We start from the raw sequence: 20,177 nt of genomic DNA, 5'->3' as shown, positions 1-20,177 counted from the left end.
TTATTTGGAAAAGAGAACTGTGGCCTTCCATGAGTATTTGCAACAATTCTTATAAAATAAAAAATAAATAAATAAAAAGACATATACCAAACTGGAGATATAATAAAATTTGACAACTATCTGATTTGTATAAAACTAATATAAGTGTTTCTTATTTTATATCAATTGTAATTGTAGTTTCCACTGATTTGAATAATATATAATGCACAAAAACACATTATGAATGAAAAGACGCACACCACTTGGCTAGTTATGTTGATTTGATGAGCAAGTTGAACATGAAAGTGGAGGAGATGTAGCAGCTGAATGGAATGCCAGAGCTGGACGAACATAATTAATTCTTCTGTTTATTGAGTAATTGATTAGCTCTAGAAGAACATCCCTTCACTCCTTTGTTCCTTGTCTTCTGATCACTGGCATTAATGTTGTGTTCTGTTGGTTTCTCAACTACCGATTTTAAATTACTCCAACCATTTTCCTTCATATGAGAGATGTTTTGTTGAGCTGCCTTTTTTGAGGTAACTTTGTCTTGGCTCCTAGAGCTGAGTGACGACATTCTGCTGGAAATGCTCTCTCTGTCAACATCATCATCTGGCCGAGACGGTGGGCACTTCCAGCGAAATATTCCTCCATCTGCACTCACACTCACAATGTAGCTACCATCGGGTGAAAAGCGTACAGCAGTTATGACTGCTGCATGCCCCCTGCCAATATCAGTTGAGATTCCTTCTTTGTACTTCCAAAGCTGAAATACATGATTTCTTATGACATAAGTTAGTACTTATGAGAACAAGTAAACTGCAGTGAAAATATTTAACAGCCTTCATACACTGTAACTGATACTCCACAAATTATTTATTACAGCAAAAATATTGTCTCTTCAGATTACCTAAAGTGCAAGAATAATACAGAATTGACAACAGAAACAAAGCCAGTCTCTCATTGCAGAGAATTATTTTTCCCTGTGCAGAAAAATCAATAGTAGATTAAGCAGTGCATTGATTCATTCATTCACATATGCTTCATGTTCCACAAATGTCATAAAGAAGGAATACCTTCAGGTTTATGGAATGTGTCTAGGTATACATTAACATAAGCCAAGCCACCATAGAAATTCAAGCTTTATGCTGTATTAAGAATACTGATTAATCTATCATTGATGATTTTTCTGCATAGGGATAAATATTTCTCTGTAATGAGATATTGGTTTTGTTTCTGCTGTCAAGTCTGTATTATTTTTAAACCTTAGGTAAGCTGGAATGGCATTTTTGCTGTAATTAATAATTTGTGGGTATAAATTACAGTCCATGATGGCTGCTAAATATTTTTCACTATGAACACTATAATGGTTAATGCTATTCACACTTAGACCATCTAAATTTAATCCAGTAAATTAGTAAGAAAGCTACCATTTTGAAAAAAGTGTATTTTATGATATAGCTGCTGCTTATCTGCTATTAGTGGCTTAATATTTACTTGATTACAAAGTTTTTTTTCAATGAAAATATCTGTTTACTTCTGCAAATACTGACTCTCAAGTTTGGGAATCCGTTCTTACAGATTAAAAAGATATTTTCTTTGAAAAATATCATCCATTTTTAAGCTAGTTCCATTGCTCAAAGCTGGTTGTTGATCCACTGTTGGCTTTCTAGACCTATCACAGCTTCACTTGCATCAACTGTTGACTCTTATTTGCAGTGAGATAGCTCCATAAGCAACACAAGGAATTTATGGAAGACCTTGTGATGGTCTTTCTCAATATAGAAAAGGTATGTGATAACCTCTATAGAAGGAAGTTCTAGGAAACACAAGAAAAGAAGGGAGTGGAAAAAGAGACAACAGACAAAGTGAAGTATATGTATTGAAGAAGTCTGAGTTGCGTGAAAGTGGGAAATGAAAGAATAGATTGGTTCCAGCAAACAAATGATGTAAAACAGGGCTGTGAATTGTCATATCTCCTCTTCATTGTGAGATAATAACTAATGTTGCAGGAAAAACTGGAGAAGACAAGATGAAAGCAATGGTGTTTGCAGGTGACATGATGATATGGGTAAACAAGGATAGAGAAGATTCAGGAACAGCTGGATGCTTTGGAAGGAACTGTGAAACAGTATGGAATGAAATTTAATGTAAACAAATTTGAGATCCTGGTTACAACTACAAAGAAATATGGATCAACTAGTGTATTAAGGATTGGAGGTGGACAACTAAGGGAGGTGGAAAATGTCAAGTGCTTAGGATGTGTGACAGAGGAAAATGAAAGAAATGAGAAGAATGTGGCACACTGGCAGACGCATTCCTCGAACAGTTATTAGCCTGGTAGGACAGGAGTAACAAGGAGAGACAGGACATGGAATGAAAGGGTAAGAGAAATAGCGAAAGAGGAGAGCAGGATAGAAATATTGTGTCTAATATGGTACAGGCACTTAAAGAGAATGGAAAATAAGAAGATTCCCAAGAAGATGTGTGGTATGGAGATGTGAAGGAACAACCAACAGGAGGACAAAGGGATAGATGGCTGATGGGTGTGAAGGCGTGTGTTGTAAAAAGAGACAAGGCCTGGATCAGACTGAATACAGAAAGATGGTGGGAAAACAGCACAAGATGGGGAGGTTTACATTCCAAACAGACACAGCTTGGAGCTGGAAAGAGTTCAAGATGATGATGATGAAGAGGAGGAGGAGGAGGAGCAGGAGGAGGAAGAAGAAGAAATACTGAGTCCTGTTTACAGTACATTATTACTTGTCACACAGCTTTATAAAAAACACTGTTGCTTGCCAGAGAGCTAACAGTGCTTTTCAGTCAATGACTCCAAATATAATGGTTATTTGCACAAATAGTAGCCAATGATGTATGTTTTATAATTTCTTTTGAGATAGTATAGATTCCTAATTTCTTGGTTTATGTAACTGTGAGCTTACTGAGGATGTTATCAACAGAGTACACTCATTCTGAAACCTGGATGAAGAGGCAGTGTCTACCCGAAAGTTATTTGTGTCTGCTGTACTGTGACTATGTGTGTCACAGTTCAGCAGAAATCAATTTTTATTGACAGCAATGAAAACCATTAGGATGTAAGTGTATTAGGACATGAGTGTAGGAATTCCAAGAGTTTTCAGAATCCTTCTGTGAGGTGTAATGTTACCTGTTATACACAACAATCGCACTGCTCAATTCTGCTGAATGTGCATTAGACAGAAATTGACATGGAATGTGGGATTGTTTGGGCAGACTCAGTATCAGTGGTGAGCATAAAATAATAATTAGATCCTTCTATTGCCTACTAAGCTCATCTTGTTATGTAACTGAAAACTTTAGAGACAACTTCATTTTACTTATAAGTTCCCCAGTCATACTGTAATCATTGGTGGAGACTTAAATCATCAGAAAAATTAATTGGGGAAAATACACTTTTGTTTGTGGTAGCTGTCATAATACGTCCGGTGAAATGTTACTAAATGCCTTCTCTCAAAACTACCACTAAAAGACTGTTAGGAATGGCACTAATAATGAGGATTACTGGATCCTATAGGCCTGACCTATTTGAAGACGTCCACATTGAAAAAGCAGGATGGCACCAGTAGGTCAGTGCAGTGTTGCATCGGTCTCAGTAGAAAAGCAATTTTATAATAACTCATGGTTTAAAAAATGTAAAAAACATGTGATGGAGGGCAATCCTATGTGTGAAGTGCAAGTTTTGGTCACATGAAAGGTGTGCAAACATATACCTGAAGTTCATAAATGACAATATTTCTTGGACATGTGGTGATTGTGTGCGTGACAAATGTGAAGATCTTCTCAATGTGGTACACACAAAAAAAAAATTTATCGAGTTATTAAATAGTGATACTGAAACCATCAAAAAATAGTGTTCCTGAAACAAGAAAACAAAAAACTCTTAAGTGAAAAAAGTTTGTGGTCTAGTGGAAACAGTGGCATAAAATATCCACAAAACATTGATATTGTTAAACGTGATCTGCAAACCAAAAAACTGTTATTTATGACGAAATGTAATATCAAACTCAGAATATGTCGAAACTACAAATAAATTTATGTAGACTACAGTAGGCCTTAAGTCCAAAACCAGAACACGAAACAGCCAAGAAAGTGAAAAACAAAGCACTAGAAATGATGCGCCAGTTACATCGAATTAGTTTTCAGCACTAGACTCAGCCAACGAAGCAACGAAAGTAAATATAACGAAGCTTCCAACAAAGGCTGCAACAGAAAAATTCTAACGCGTGGAAGCACAAAAAAGTTATTAGACCTACTGTATGTGGACAGCAACAGCTCCTGTTTGTAAAGCTTTACACAATGAGTATTCTGTACTCGCAAAAGTTAAACCCGGAGCTACATTAAGTGCTATAGTCGTGCATTTATCAGAAACAAATAATCTGAAAAAAAGATGATCACGTTGTAATCATTGGTGGCGCCAACTATGTTTATAAAAGCGAGAGTGAGTCAGCACTCACAGTTTTCAGGAAGTTAGTGCCAAAACTGTGCAACACAAATGTTGTCGCGACATGATCTTCTGCAATGGTCGTGTGTTAATACAGGAATTGAGCGCTATAATTTAGAACTGCTGATACTATGTAGGAAACTAAATCAGGTGCACTTCCTAAGCATAATCTAACTGCACCGTGAAGAACATATCAGGCACGGACGTCACTTAAACAGAAATGAAAAGCTCAATTTAGTGAATATCGGAACTCTGTAAGGAGCTGCATAAAACCATGGTCCCAATCATCTAAGATTATAATCAACAAGTTTTATTAGGCTCAGTTTCAAACAACATGATTTTACTGAACTAAACTCCTTGGTCTGGAAAGAACCAAGAACCGACTTGGAAGTGAGTAACTTGTCATTACATCGTAGTATTAAAGGCTTGTGTGATAATTAGGCTGATTCAGAATACCATGTCACAAAGTTCTGTAAAATATCAGTGCCCTTTAGGATAATGCATCTAAATGTGCAGTACGGTATCTTAGGAATCAACTCAATTTGCTGCAAGTATTTGTGGTTGAGGATTCACCATACCTGGTACCTGTTAGTAATTACAGAACATGGACTAAAAGACAATGAAATTGAGTATGACAAATTAGATGGTAATGTTAGCAGATAGTTACTGCAGGCAACAACACAAAGGGTTGTGGCTATATTTGTAAATAAACATCTTCCATTTAAGAAAATCTCATTTGTTGAACAATACTGCAAAGAGGGAAGAATTGAAATGGCTGGAGTTGCGGTCCACATAAACACTCATTCAAGAAGGTTAGCTAAACATAAAGTTATTGGTATGTACCACCCACCTAATACAGAAGTGTTGTACTAACTTGATAGACTTAACACAGCCATTAGACAAAAATGCCCCACTGACCTTAGCGCAGTTGGAGATTTGAATATGGATGCTAACTCCAGCAGTATAACCTACTTGAAAATAACAGATGTATTTAACTCATATAATCTCACAAATATAGTGAACTCTTGACACTAGAGTAACAGAGTCAAGCTCCAGTAAGATAGATTATGTAATAGTCAACAAAAACATAAAAGACAGTGTTAAGTTTCAAAGTGTTGATTTTTATTACTCAGATCACTATTGTCAGGTGTTAGAATATTTAAGGTTAGCTGTACCAACAGCAACAAAGAAAACTGAGAAGAAATGGATCCTGAATAGCACCAACATCAGTGCCTTCAAAACTAAGTTAGCAGAGGAGAAATGGGACACTATTTACCAAACTAAAGGGTCAGAAAGCAAATAGGAAAAATTTTATAGGACAGTGCTGAAGCATCTCAAAGAAATAACCAGGGTATGAACCAAGTCTCATCTTGAAAGTAATACTAGGCTGAAACTTAAACCTAGGCTGATTAAGTTAAGGCAGAGTACCTATGATCTTGACTGTTTATATAAGGAAACAAAGATACATACATTTAAGGAAAAGTACAATCAAGCCAAAGACCTTTTACACTTGAGGAAACAGATAAACAATGATGCAATAGATCGTTCAGGCAACATAGGTAAGGCATCCTGGACACTAATCAATAAGTATTGTAAAGCCACCAGCAAGGAACAGAGTGAAGCAGTTAGCATTAGGCACAAGGGCCACCTAGTGAAAGAACCAAATGAAGTATGTAATTTATTCAATAAGAATTTTATCTCTCCTTTTGACCAACCAGCTGCTATTATAGATCTACAGCTGGCACACCAAACGATGTCACAGATTGTATACAGCTCAAATTTATGGGGGTGAATCAGCAGGAAATGTTTAACACAATACAAAAGCATCTGGATAGGGTGGTATCTCAAGTGTGGTGTTAAAGAAATGTGTCAGTGAAATAACTGAACCCCTTACCAATATTATCGGCTGTAGTATTTATGAAAATTTATATCCAAATGCCTTAATAAGAAGTGTAATACAACCAATCCATAGGAAAGGAAATAAAGAAGAAGTTTCAAATCGTAGACCAATATCACAACCCTTGCCTTCAGTAAAATATTTGAAACAGTTAGCCAATCACAACTCACAATATTTTTCTCAAGACACAATATGCTTACCAAATCACAGTATGGGCTTAGGAAAGACCTAAGCATGGCCACTGCTGTTAGAAGTTTCTTCCATGAAGTATATAACAATATAGAATGGGGTATGCACACAGCTAGAATATTCCTTGACCTGAGCAAAGCTTTTGACTCAGTAAACTATGATCTTCTCTTAAAAAAACTGTGAGCATACAATATCAGTTATGCATACTGGTAAATGAAACTTGTATCCACCTATCTGGTGAATTGGAAACAGTGTACCAAACTTACACATCAAATTGACAATAAGGTCTTAAATTTATAGTTCTAGGTGCTACAGTCTGGAACTGCGTGATCGCTACAGCCTCAAGTTCGAATCCTGCCTCGGGCATGGATGTGTGTGATGTCCTTAGGTTAGTTAGTTTAAGTAGTTCTAAGTTCTACGGGACTGATGACCTCAGAAGTTAAGTCCTATAGTGCTCAGAGCCATTTGAACTATTTTCATCTTAAATTTTAAATCCACAAGTGACACAGGGAGTACCTAAAGGCACAGTTCTTGGACCTTCCCTCTTTTTAGCATATATTAATGACGTATGTCCCATTAACTCACACATTGTAAATTACGCTGATGACTCCTCAGTTTTATTTCATGGTAAAGATTGTGAGGAACTGAAATTTTCAGCAACTAATGCGATACTAGAATTATGTTCATATTTTTATGCACAAGGATTAAAGGTCAATGTAAATACACTCCTGAAAATTGAAATAAGAACACCGTGAATTCATTGTCCCAGGAAGGGGAAACTTTATTGACACATTCCTGGGGTCAGATACATCACATGATCACACTGACAGAACCACAGGCACATAGACACAGGCAACAGAGCATGCACAATGTCAGCACTAGTACAGTGTATATCCACCTTTCGCAGCAATGCAGGCTGCTATTCTCCCATGGAGACGATCGTAGAGATGCTGGATGTAGTCCTGTCGAATGGCTTGCCATGCCATTTGCACCTGGCGCCTCAGTTGGACCAGCGTTCGTGCTGGACGTGCAGACCATGTGAGACGACGCTTCATCCAGTCCCAAACATGCTCAATGGGGGACAGATCCGGAGATCTTGCTGGCCAGGGTAGTTGACTTACACCTTCTAGAGCACGTTGGGTGGCACGGGATACGTGCGGACGTGCATTGTCCTGTTGGAACAGCAAGTTCCCTTGCCGGTCTAGGAATGGTAGAACGATGGGTTCGATGATGGTTTGGATGTACCGTGCACTATTCAGTGTCCCCTCGACGATCACCAGAGGTGTACGGCCGGTGTAGGAGATCGCTCCCCACACCATGACGCCGGGTGTTGGCCCTGTGTGCCTCGGTCGTATGCAGTCCTGATTGAGGCGCCCACCTGCACGGCGCCAAACACGCATACGACCATCATTGGCACCAAGGCAGAAGCGACTCTCATCGCTGAAGACGACACGTCTCCATTCGTCCCTCCATTCACGCCTGTCGCGACACCACTGGAGGCGGGCTGCACGATGTTGGGGCATGAGCGGAAGATGGCCTAACGGTGTGCGGGACCGTAGCCCAGCTTCATGGAGACGGTTGCGAATGGTCCTCGCCGATACCCCAGGAGCAACAGTGTCAATAATTTGCTGGGAAGTGGCGGTGCGGTCCCCTACGGCACTGCATAGGATCCTACGGTCTTGGCGTGCATCCGTGCGTCGCTGCGGTCCGGTCCCAGGTCAACGGGCACGTGCACCTTCCGCCGACCACTGGCGACAACATCGATGTACTGTGGAGACCTCACGCCCCACGTGTTGAGCAATTCGGCGGTACGTCCACCCGGCCTCCCGCATGCCCACTATACGCCCTCGCTCAAAGTCTGTCAACTGCACATACGGTTCACGTCCACGCTGTCGCGGCATACTACCAGTGTTAAAGACTGCGATGGAGCTCCGTATGCCACGGCAAACTGGCTGACACTGACGGCGCCGGTGCACAAATGCTGCGCAGCTAGCGCCATTCGACGGCCAACACCGCGGTTCCTGGTGTGTCCGCTGTGCCGTGCGTGTGATCATTGCTTGTACAGCCCTCTCGCAGTGTCCGGAGCAAGTATGGTGGGTCTGACACACCGGTGTCAATGTGTTCTTTTTTCCATTTCCAGGAGTGTATATCCCAGATGCTAATATTTACGACTGGCAGCTCACACCGGTCATGCATAAATGAGGTATGCAGCATAGTGGCAGAGGAAGCAGATGAGTGTAAATTTATAGGGGTCCATCTGGACTCAAACCTCTCTTGGATTAGCCACATTAAAGCTGTATGTTAAAAAGTCAGCAATGGGCTGCATCTTCTTAGCCAACTGTCCAAAATGCTGACCACCCACACACTTAAAACTGTGTATTATGGGACAATCTATCCCCATCTTAGCTGCTGTATAGAAATATGTTTTTGTGCTGCATACATTCACGCTAACAGAGTACTAATGCTACAAGAAAGAGGGTTAAGGATTGTACATGGACTAAGCTATAAAGACTCCTGCCGTGGTGTTTTTAGCCAACACAAGTACTTCACCTTATACTCTCTATATTTTTATAAATTAATTACTTTTTCTGTCTCGCAGGAAACTGAAGTAACTAAATGTAGTGATATATATGACCACGACAACAGGTCGGTGAAGCAGATGGCAGACTGAGATTCATTGGAAGAATCCTAAGGAAATGCAATCCGAAAACAAAGGAAGTAGATTACAGTACGCTTGTTTGCCCACTGCCTGAATACTGCTCAGCAGTGTCGGATCTATACCAGAGAGGGTTGATAGAAGAGATAGAGAAGATCCAATGGAGAGTAGCACACTTCATTACTGGATCTTTTAGTAATCGCGAAAGCGTTACGGAGATGGTAGATAAACTCCAGTGGAAGACTCTGCAGGAGAGACGCTCAGTAGCTCGGTACGGGCTTTTGTTAAAGTTTTGAGAACATACCTTCACCGAAGAGTCAAGCAGTATATTGCTCCCTCCTACGTATATCTCGCGAAGAGACCATGAGGATAAAATCAGAGAGAGCCCACACAGAAGCATACCGACAATCCTTCTTTCCACGAACAATAAAAGACTGGAATAGAAGGGAGAACCGATAGAGGTACTCAGGGTACCCTCCGCCACACACCGTCAGGTGGCTTGCGGACTATGGATGTAGATGTAGATGTAGAATTACCACTGACAAAGTGCAAGATTAAAAATGACGGCCAAGAGCCCATGGGTGTACCCAGCAAGGGGTGGGAGAGGGGGCTAGGGGGGAAGGGCAGCTGCCCCGTCTAGAAGATATTTGAACTTGTTTGCGCAGATCCGGGAGTAATTTTTTCGTCTTTGGCACGCTACTGTCAGCAAATCTTAGAAGATTATTACTGAATTAAAAAGTTGTATTTTTAAACAAGTGCATTCTTATATTTAAAATGTTTATTGAAAGCAGTTTTTCACTAGTTCACTGTTTTATTTAATAAGAAGTGCTGTATGTTGTCTCGAGTCTTTGTTTCCTGAGACTAGTATGACATGTTCAGCAAAGGGCAGGAGCATGTAGAGGACCTAAGGTTCAAGTTTAAAAGAATTGTTGAACTTGCTCTCTACAGATATGTACCCAATATAACAGTTCATAATGGGAATGACTCAATAATTTACAGTTACTGTAAAGAAACAGATTACTGCATAATACATGTAAAACAAAGTGTAAGGCTATAGGTAGAGAGATATGAATGAAACACATTTGGCTGTCAAGAGAGCAATGCATGATGGCTTCTGTGAATATTGCAGCAGAATATTGTTGAAAGATATTTCACAAAACCCAAAGAAATTCTAGTCATATGTTAACTCTGTCAGTGGCACCAGAGTTAATGTCCACTCCCAAACAAATTAGACAGGAACTGAGATTGAGGGTATCAAAGCAAGAGCTACATTTTGATACGTTTCTTTACAAAGGAAAACCCAGGTGAACTGCTCCAATTTAATCTTCACACCACTGAAAAGATGAATGAAATAATTGTTATTGTTAGTAGTGTTGAAAAACAGCTGAAATCATTAAAATCAAACAGAGCTCGGTGGAATTTCTATCAGATACTATATTGGAGCTGCAGCTGTTAGCCCTATCACAGATCCTGAACAAACAACCATTCCCAGCTGTTGGAAAAAAGCAGAGGTCACACACATCTGCAAGAAGGGTAGTAGAAGTGATCCACATAACTAACTTCCGGTATACTTGACACTGATTTGTTGCAGAATCTTATAACATAATCTGAGCTCAAACATAATGAGGTATCTTGAACAGAGTGACCTCCTCAATGCCAACCACCATGGGTTCCACAAACCTTTATCGTGAAAAACCCAACTTGCACTTTCCTAACATGAGATACTGGCAGCTTTGGATCAAAGCTTTCAGGTAGATGCAATATTTAGTGATTTCTGAAAAGCACACCTACAATTATTGTCAGAAGTATGATCATATGGGACATCAAGTGAAATTTTGTGACTGGACTGGGGGCTTTTTGATAGGGGGACCACAGTATGTTGCCCTGGGTGGAGAGCCTTTGTCACATATGTAGAAGTAACTCAGGGTGTGCACCAGGGAAGTGTGCTGGGTCCATTGCTGTTGATGTTGTATATTAATGATGTTGCATATAGTATTAATAGTAACCTCAGGCTTTTGCAGATGATACAGTTGTCTGTGATGAAATTTGGTCTGAAAGAAGCTGCATAAATATTCAATCAGATCCTGATAATATTTCGAAGTGGTGCAAAGACTGGCAACTGGTTTACATGTTCAGAAATGTAAAATTATGCATTTCACAAAACTAAAAAATGTAGTAAGCTATGACTATAATGTCAATGAGCCACTGTTGGGATCAGCCAATACCTGGTTGTATCACTTTGTAGAGGTATGAAATGGAATAATCATATAGGCTCATTTGTAGGTGAAGCAGATGGTAGACTTCAGTTGGTAGAGTACTGTGGAAGTGCAATCAGTCCACAGGGGAGACTGCTTACAAATCACTTGTGTGGCTTGTTCCAGAATACTGCTCAAGTGTGTGGGACTCATCTGTATAGGAAAAACAGGGTATATTGAATCTATACAGAGAAGTACAAGATGAATGCCAGAGGTTTGCTAGTTCCATGGAGAGTTTCACACAGATACTGAAGGAACTGATGTCACAGACTCTTGAAGATAGATATAAAGAAAGTGTCTTAACAAAATTTCAAGAATAGGCATTAAATGATGACACCAGGAATATACTACAACCCCTCTGTATTCCTTGCATAGGGATCATGAGCATAAAATTAGAATAATACTGCAAGCACAAAAACATTCAGACAATCATTTTCCCTGCAATCCATATGTGAATGGAATGCGAGGATCCTAATGATGGGTACCATAGGACATACCCTCTTTGATGCAGCTCACAGTAACTTGTGGAATATAGATGTAGTTTTGCTTTTGGTGCACTCTCCCAGAATACAGTTCCACAAGGCAATAGGAGTAAAAACGATAGCAACCACAACCGTGCAGCAGAGTGGTGGTCAATGGAAATAGAGGTCCTCATTAGAGGAAAACGAAATGCATTCCTGCAGTGTTTGAATAATAAATCAGAAGAAACAAGATCAATATACAAGGAAAAGAAGAATGGAGTGATTAAAAAATAAGGATGGCAAAAAATGAAGCATGGGAAAGAACATGTGCCAAGGTTAATAGCAGATAAGGATTTGGGAGAGCAAAAGAAGCATGGTCAGTATTAAAAGGGCTTCAACAGGATACAAAAAGCAAAACCAATGTCCAACTGATAACACAAAAGGAATGGGAAGAGTATTTCCAGAAATTATTAAATGAGGACAGAGAATAGCTAGAAAAAGGAACAGTGGACGAAAATGGACATGAAGATGATGACATCCAGATTTTAGAAAGTGAAGTACTTCAGGCATTGAGAACAAGAAAGAAAGGTAAATCACCTGGACCAGGCAATATCAATCTGGAGTGTCTGAAATATGGTGGTGACAAAATTATAAAACTGGTACACTGTAACACAGTTCTTCAACTAAACAATACATGGAGATTCGATACCCAATGAGATGAAGCTAGGTTACATTAATACCATATTTAACAAAGGGGATGGCAAAATTTGTTCACACTATCGAAGAATTTGTGTTACGAACACATTAATGAGAATTTTTGCAAAGGTAATTAAAAACAAACTGGAAAAAAATTTTAAAACCCAAGAAGAACAATGGGGTTTCATGGCTGGGAGATCATGTTTAGAGCATATTTTCACATTACAACAGATTTTGGAGAAACATAGGGCAAAATCAAAAAATATAGGATTAATTTTCATAGATCAAGAAAAAGTGTAGGCCTATGATACTGTTCCAAGAAAATTACCTTGGAGAGCACTACATATGGCAAACATTAACCTTTCCTTGATTAAAATAATACGACAGATGTATAAAGGTAACATTAGCCAAGTGAAAATGGGTAATAAGCTTCCACAGGAATTTAGAACAAGCAAAGGCCTTTTACAGGGCTGTCCCATGTCACCATCATCATTGAAAACCTATATAGATATTAGCCTTAGAATATGGTCTCATAAATGTAATATTATGGGATTAGAAATAAGAGATGGAGTTTACTTACACCATTTATTGTTTGCTGATGATCAAGCAGTCGAAGCACACGATGGGGAGGATGCTAACTATATGTGCAATCAACTAGCAGTAGCATACAATACTTGGGGTTTGTAATTACCAAAAAACAGAATACTTAATTATTCAAATAAGCTATGCATTGAAGGAAAGAAAATCAAAAAGATAAACACTTTCTGTTATTTGGAATCCATTTTAGAATTGAGAGAAAATCAGAGTCAGAAATCAATAAAAGAATTAGTAGCAGATGGAAGGTCATTGGGATGTTTAACTCAGTCTTACGGAACAGGAATGTAATGAGCATAACTAAAAAATTAAAATAAAAATCTGTATTAGAGAGTGTGGTTCTGTATGGAACAGAGACCTGGACAATTAAAAGCACATTAAAAAATTACAAGCTCTAGAGATGGACTTCTGGAGAAGATCAGCAAGACTCTCCAGGAAAGAGAAGATAAAAAACACCAAAATAATAAGAGGGATGGAAATAAAAGAATGAATATATGACATAATGGATAGGAAGAAATTACAGTGGTACGGGCTAGTATCACGAATGGAGGAAGCCAGAATACCAAAATTGATGCTGGAGTGAGAACCGGAGGGGAGAAGAAGAAGAAGAAGAAGACAACCTATGACCACCTGGCTTCAAAATGTACAGCACACAATGCGGATAATTGGTACAGAGGAAGAGGACACACAAGATCAAAACACCTGGAGGAATATTTTGAAAATATACTTAAACCTTAATTCTGTGTGTAATAATTTCTGAATAAATTATTATGTTGGAGATAAGTGTCAGTAATAAGGGAAAGCTCAAAATAATAACAATAAGACATGATTGATAGCAATGTTTAGAAATATATTTTCCCTCATTTCCATGCCATTTTAATCAATCACATTACATGAAACAGTCTCTTATCGAAAGTGTAATTGCTAGTTTGATGGAGCTACCTAATTTTAGATTATTTTGCAATGAATGCAAATACAATATTCCTAAGTGGAAGTACTAATGGCAAGAGAGTATAATTGATATAAAAAGGGTAAATGATAGTGACTGAAAAAGTGAAAGAGAATGGAATAATTCATTAGGTTAAGGAAGGAAGCATTCTTTCATGAATTCCAACAGGAAGATAAGAAAAACAAAATGAGAAACATGAACAATAAAATATTTAAAAATTCTGATCTCTATAGAGGAAATATAATGTTTGATACTTCCACAAAATTTCAGAATACAAGCTTACCAACCTTAATATACATATCACTGCTTGATGTGACAATTGACTTTCCATCTGGAGAAATATCAAGTGAAGTCAAGCCCGATGATATTGAACCTTCAAGTGTCCGTATCAGTGAGCCATCAAAAACTTCCCAATAACAGATCTTGCGATCAGCTCCTACTGTGATGACCTGGACATCACTTGGTATGAAACGTGCACACAGGAATTCTGAATTTGCACTAAGGACCTGTTTTAGAGTTAGGCACCTGCAACAAACTTTGCATGTTAGGAAGATAATTAAATTCCATATGAACAAGGTTTAATATTCTGGTAAATACAATAAAGTGTAGGTCATAGCGAAAGACCAGTTGGGTGTAGTGAAGCTGTGTTCAGGTATAATTCATGGATGGAAAACAACTTCATACAAATAAGTGAAGTGGCTGCCCACCACTAAATGGTCATATTTAGTCAACAATATAATCCTCTGTAACTGCCCACCAAGTGTGATTGCTGCAAGTCCTGTGAGAGGATTGGACATTAGTGATTGAAGTTCATGTCATATTTCATGCTCTCCATGCTACTCTATCCTGTGCAGGCTGCTTCATCTCCCAGTACCTACTGCAGCCTACATCCTTCTGAATGTGTTTAGTGTATTCATCTCTTGGTCTCCCTCTACGATTTTTACCCTTCACACTGCCCTCCAGTACCAAATTGGTGACCCCTTGATACCTCAGAACATGTCCTACCAACCGATCCCTTCCTATTGTCAAGTTGTACCACATACTCCTCTTCTCCCCAATTCTATTCAATACCTCCTTGCCCTTGTCAGTCTACATTTTATATCCTCTCTACTTCAACCATCATCAGTTATTTTGCTCCACAAATAGCAAAACTCCTTTACTACTTTAAGTGTCTCATTTCCTAATCTTATTCCCTCAGCATCATCCGACTTAATTTGACTATATTCATTATCCTCGTTTTGCTTTTGTTGATGTTCATCTTATATCCTCCTTTCAAGACACTTTCCGTTTCTTTGCTGTCCAAGTCCTTTGCTGTCTCTGACAGAATTACAATGTCATCGACAAACCTCAAAGTTTTTATTTCTTCTCCATGGATTTTAATGCCTACTCCAAACTTTTCTTTTGCTTCCTTTACTGCTTGCTCAATACACAGATTGAACAGCATTGGGGAGGGGCTACAACCCTGTGTCAATCCCTTCCCAATTACTGCTTCCCTTTCATGTCCCTCAACTCTTTCAACTGCCATCTGATTTCAGGACAAATTGTAAATAGCCTTTCGCTCCCTGTATTTTACCCCTGCCACCTTCAGAATTTGAAGGAGAGTATTCCATTCAACATTGTCAAAAGCTTTCTCTAAGTCTACAAATGCTAGAAACGTAGGTTTGGCTTTCCTTAATCATTCTTCTAAAATAAGTCACAGGGTCAGTATTGCCTCACGTATTCCAACATTTCTACAGTCATCAAACTGACCTTCCCCGAGGTCAGCTCTTACCACTTTTTCCATTCATCTGTAAAGAATTCGCATTAGTATTTTGCAGCTGTGACTTATTAAACTGATAGTTTGGTAATTATCACATCTGTCAACACCTGCTTTCTTTGGGATTGGAATTACTATATTCCTCTTGAAGTCTGAAGCAATTTCGCCTGTCTCGTAGATCTTGCTCACCAGATGGTAGAGTTTTGTTAGGCCTGGCTCTCCCAAGGCTGTCAGTAGTTCTAATGGAATGTTGTCTACTCCTGGGGCCTTGTTTCGACTTAGGTCTTTCTGTGCTCTGTCAAACTCTTCACACAGTATCATATCTCCCATTTCATCTTCATCTACCTCCTCTTCAATTTCCATAATATTGTCCTCAAGAACATCGCAATTTATAGACCCTCTATAATACTCCTTCCACCTTTCTGCTTTCCCTTCTTTGCTTAGAACTGGGTTTCCATCTGAGCTCTTGATATTCATGCAAGTGGTTCTCTTGTCTCCAAAGGTCTGTCTAATTTTCCTGTAGGCAGTATCTATGTTACCCCTAGTGAGACAAGCCTCTACATCCTTACATTTGTCCTCTAGCCATCCCCACTTAGCCATTTGCAAACAAAAACTTTATTTATGAAAATATACACTACAATCACCAACAAACTTTACATATTCACATACACCTTTGCCTTTAACCCAAATAAATACAGATTCGTTTAGAGATATTTTCCTCCTATTACGAGTATATAATGATAAAGACAAAGGAGAAATATATGCTGATTTACCAAAATCCTTATTAGCCAATTCAGAAATATGGTACGTGCGAAAAGCAATAATGTCTCTGTCAACAAAACTTTCAAGTCCAGCAACACTTGGTACTCCTGTACCACCACGAACAATGGCTACGGTAAACCATCCGTTACCATGACCAAAAGAATCATTTATATCTAAACTAAAATTAAGTCTGCAACTGATGAAAACAGCAAACCATCCAGCAGAGCTTGTGCAGTGACAGACTTAACTGGAATATGATTCTTCTTGTCTCCAGCTGTTGTTGCAAATTCAATGTTCTCGATGGTCTTGTAGACACTTTGTTTGTGGTACAGGAGTACCAAGTGTTGCTGGACTTGAAAGTTTTGTTGACAGAGACATTATTGCAATGGTAATGGATGGTTTACCGTAGCCATTGTTCGTGGTGGTACAGGAGTACCAAGTGTTGCTGGACTTGAAAGTTTTGTTGACAGAGACATTATTGCTTTTCACACGTACCATATTTCTGAATTGGCACTTAGCCATTTTGCACTTCCTGTTGATCTCCTATTACGAGTATATAATGATAAAGACGAAGGAGAAATATATGCTGATTTACCAAAATCCTTATTAGCCAATTCAGAAATATGGTACGTGCGAAAAGCAATAATGTCTCTGTCAACAAAACTTTCAAGTCCAGCAACACTTGGTACTCCTGTACCACCACGAACAATGGCTACTGTAAACCATCCGTTACCATGACCAAAAGAATCATTTATATCTAAACTAAAATTAAGTCTGCAACTGACAAAAACAGCAGGACCATCCAGCAGAGCTTGTGCAGCGACAGACTTAACTGGAATACGATTCTTCTTGTCTCCAGCTGTTGTAGCAAATTCGATGTTCTCGATGGTCTTGTAGACGGTTTGTTTAGAACGGATGATTTACCGTAGCCATAGTTCATGGTGGTACAGGAGTACCAAGTGTTGCTGGACTTGAAAGTTTTGTTGACAGAGACATTATTGCTTCACTTACCGCATTTTTGTATTTTCTCCTTTTGTCAATTAAATTCAGTATCTCTTCTGTTACCCAAGGATTTCTATTAGCCCTCGTCTTTTTACCTATTTGATCCTCTGCTGCCTTCACTATTTCATCCCTCAAAGCTACCCATTCTTCTTCTACTGTATTTCTTTCCCCCACTCCTGTCAATTATCCCTTATGTTCTCCCTGAAACTCGGTAGAACCTCTGGTTCTTTCAGTTTATCCAGGTCCCATCTCCTTAAATTCCCACCATTTTGCAGTTTCTTCAGTTTTAATCTACAGTTCATAACCAATAGATTGTGGTCAGAGTCCACATCCGTCCCTGGAAATGTCTTACAATTTAAAACCTGGTTCCTAAATCTCTGTATTTCCATTATATAATCTATCTGAAACCTTCCAGTGTCTCCAGGGTTCTTCCATGTATACAACCTTCTTTCATGATTCTTGAACCAAGAGTTAGGTATGATTAAGTTATGCTCTGTGCAAAATTCTACCGGGCAGCTTCCTCTTTCATTTCTTAGCCCAATCCATATTCACCTACTACGTTTCTTTCTCTTCCTTTTCCTACTGTTGAATTCCAGTCACCCATGACTATTAAATTTTCGTCTCCCTTCACTACCTGAATAATTTCTTTTATCTCATCATACATTTCATCAATTTCTTCATCATCTGCAGAGCTAGTTGGCATATAAACTTGTACTACTGTAGTAGTCATGGGCTTTGTGACTATCTTGGCCAGAATAATGCATTCACTATGCTGTTTGTAGTAGCTTACCCGCACTCCTATTTTTTAATTCATTATTAAACCTACTTCTGCATTATCCCTATTTGATTTTGTATTTATAACCCTGTATTCACCTGACCAAAAGTCTTGTTCCTCCTGCCACCGAACTTCACTAATTCCTACTATATCTAATTTTAACCTATCCATTTCATTTTTTAAATTTTCTAACCTACCTGCTCGATTGAGGTATCTGACATTCCACGCTATGATCTGTAGAATGCCAGTTTTCTTTCTCTGGATAACGACGTCCTCCTGAGTAGTCCCCGCCCAAAGATCCAAATGGGGGACTATTTTACCTCTGAAATATTTTACCCAAGAGGATCCCATCATCATTTAACCATACAGTAAAGCTGCATGCCCTTAGGTAGAATTATAGCTGCAGTTTCCCCTTGCTTTCAGCTGTTCGCAGTACAAGCACAGCAACGCCGTTTTGGTTATGTTACAAGGCCAGATCAGTCAATCAACCAGACTGTTGTCCTGCAACTACTGAAAAGGCTGCTGCCACTCTTCAGGAACCACACATTTGTCTGGCCTCTCAACAGATCTGTATCGCTGAGGCACGCTAGCCTCCCCACCAACGGCAAGGTCCATGGTTCTTGGGGAAGGGGAGATAGTATAATGTATAATGGTGAACCTGTAAAAAATAAACCAGTTGCTGATTGCAGTCGTTAGCCGATTAACTTCAGTTATAGTTCATAAATAAATGGCTTCCATGATGGTTTGCCATAACTTCTCCATCAGTGTTATATACACAATTATTATGCTGCATGGTAATTCAGAAATGTTTGGTCAGTCAACAAAATGACAATTATTCCAGTATAGCCCCCCATGAACCATGGACCTTGCCGTTGGTGGGGAGGCTTGCGTGCCTCAGCGATACAGATGGCCGTACCGTAGGTGCAACCACAACGGAGGGGTATCTGTTGAGAGGCCAGACAAACGTGTGGTTCCTGAAGAGGGGCAGCAGCCTTTTCAGTAGTTGCAGGGGCAACAGTCTGGATGATTGACTGATCTGGCCTTGCAACATTAACCAAAACGGCGTTGCTGTGCTGGTACTGCGAACGGCTGAAAGCAAGGGGAAACTACAGCCGTAATTTTTCCCGAGGACATGCAGCTTTACTGTATGATTAAATGATGATGGCATCCTCTTGGATAAAATATTCCGGAGGTAAAATAGTCCCCCATTCGGATCTCCGGGCGGGGACTACTCAGGAGGATGTCGTTATCAGGAGAAAGAAAACTGGCGTTCTACGGATCGGAGCGTGGAATGTCAGATCCCTCAATCGGGCAGGTAGGTTAGAAAATTTAAAAAGGAAAATGGATAGGTTAAAGTTAGATATAGTAGGAATTAGTGAAGTTCGGTGGCAGGAGGAACAAGACTTCTGGTCAGGTGACTACAGGGTTATAAACACAAAATCAAATAGGGGTAATGCAGGAGTAGGTTTAATAATGAATAGGAAAATAGGAATGCGGGTAAGCTACTACAAACAGCATAGTGAACGCATTATTGTGGCTAAGACAGATAAGAAGCCCACTTCTGCTACAGTAGTACAAGTTTATATGCCAACTAGATCTGCATATGACGAAGAAATTGAAGAAATGTAAGATGAAATAAAAGAAATTAATCAGATAGTGAAGAGAGACGAAAATTTAATAGTCATGGGTGACTGGAATTCGAGTGTAGGAAAAGGGAGAGAAGGAA

The 20,177-nt window shown here is 39.2% G+C and overlaps 1 protein-coding gene across 1 annotated transcript in view; it reads right to left on the bottom strand.

The window, feature by feature from the left end:
* Positions 1-106: 106 nt before the first annotated feature.
* LOC126277870 (cilia- and flagella-associated protein 52-like) overlaps positions 107-20,177 on the bottom strand; it is a 99,267-nt gene continuing 79,196 nt past the window's right edge. The window contains exons 11-12 of the mRNA XM_049977396.1: positions 14,444-14,681; positions 107-745 (exon numbers count right to left, since the gene is read on the bottom strand). Coding sequence (XP_049833353.1) covers positions 335-745; positions 14,444-14,681 — 649 coding nt within the window. The 3' untranslated portion in view covers positions 107-334. The remainder of the gene's footprint in view (positions 746-14,443; positions 14,682-20,177) is intronic.

Source organism: Schistocerca gregaria, chromosome 6 (genome assembly GCF_023897955.1).
Source record: "Schistocerca gregaria isolate iqSchGreg1 chromosome 6, iqSchGreg1.2, whole genome shotgun sequence".
In the NCBI taxonomy this organism is placed as follows: Eukaryota; Metazoa; Arthropoda; class Insecta; order Orthoptera; family Acrididae; genus Schistocerca; species Schistocerca gregaria.
Note: the sequence above shows the minus strand (reverse complement) of the source record. Positions and strands in the feature narration are given on the sequence as shown.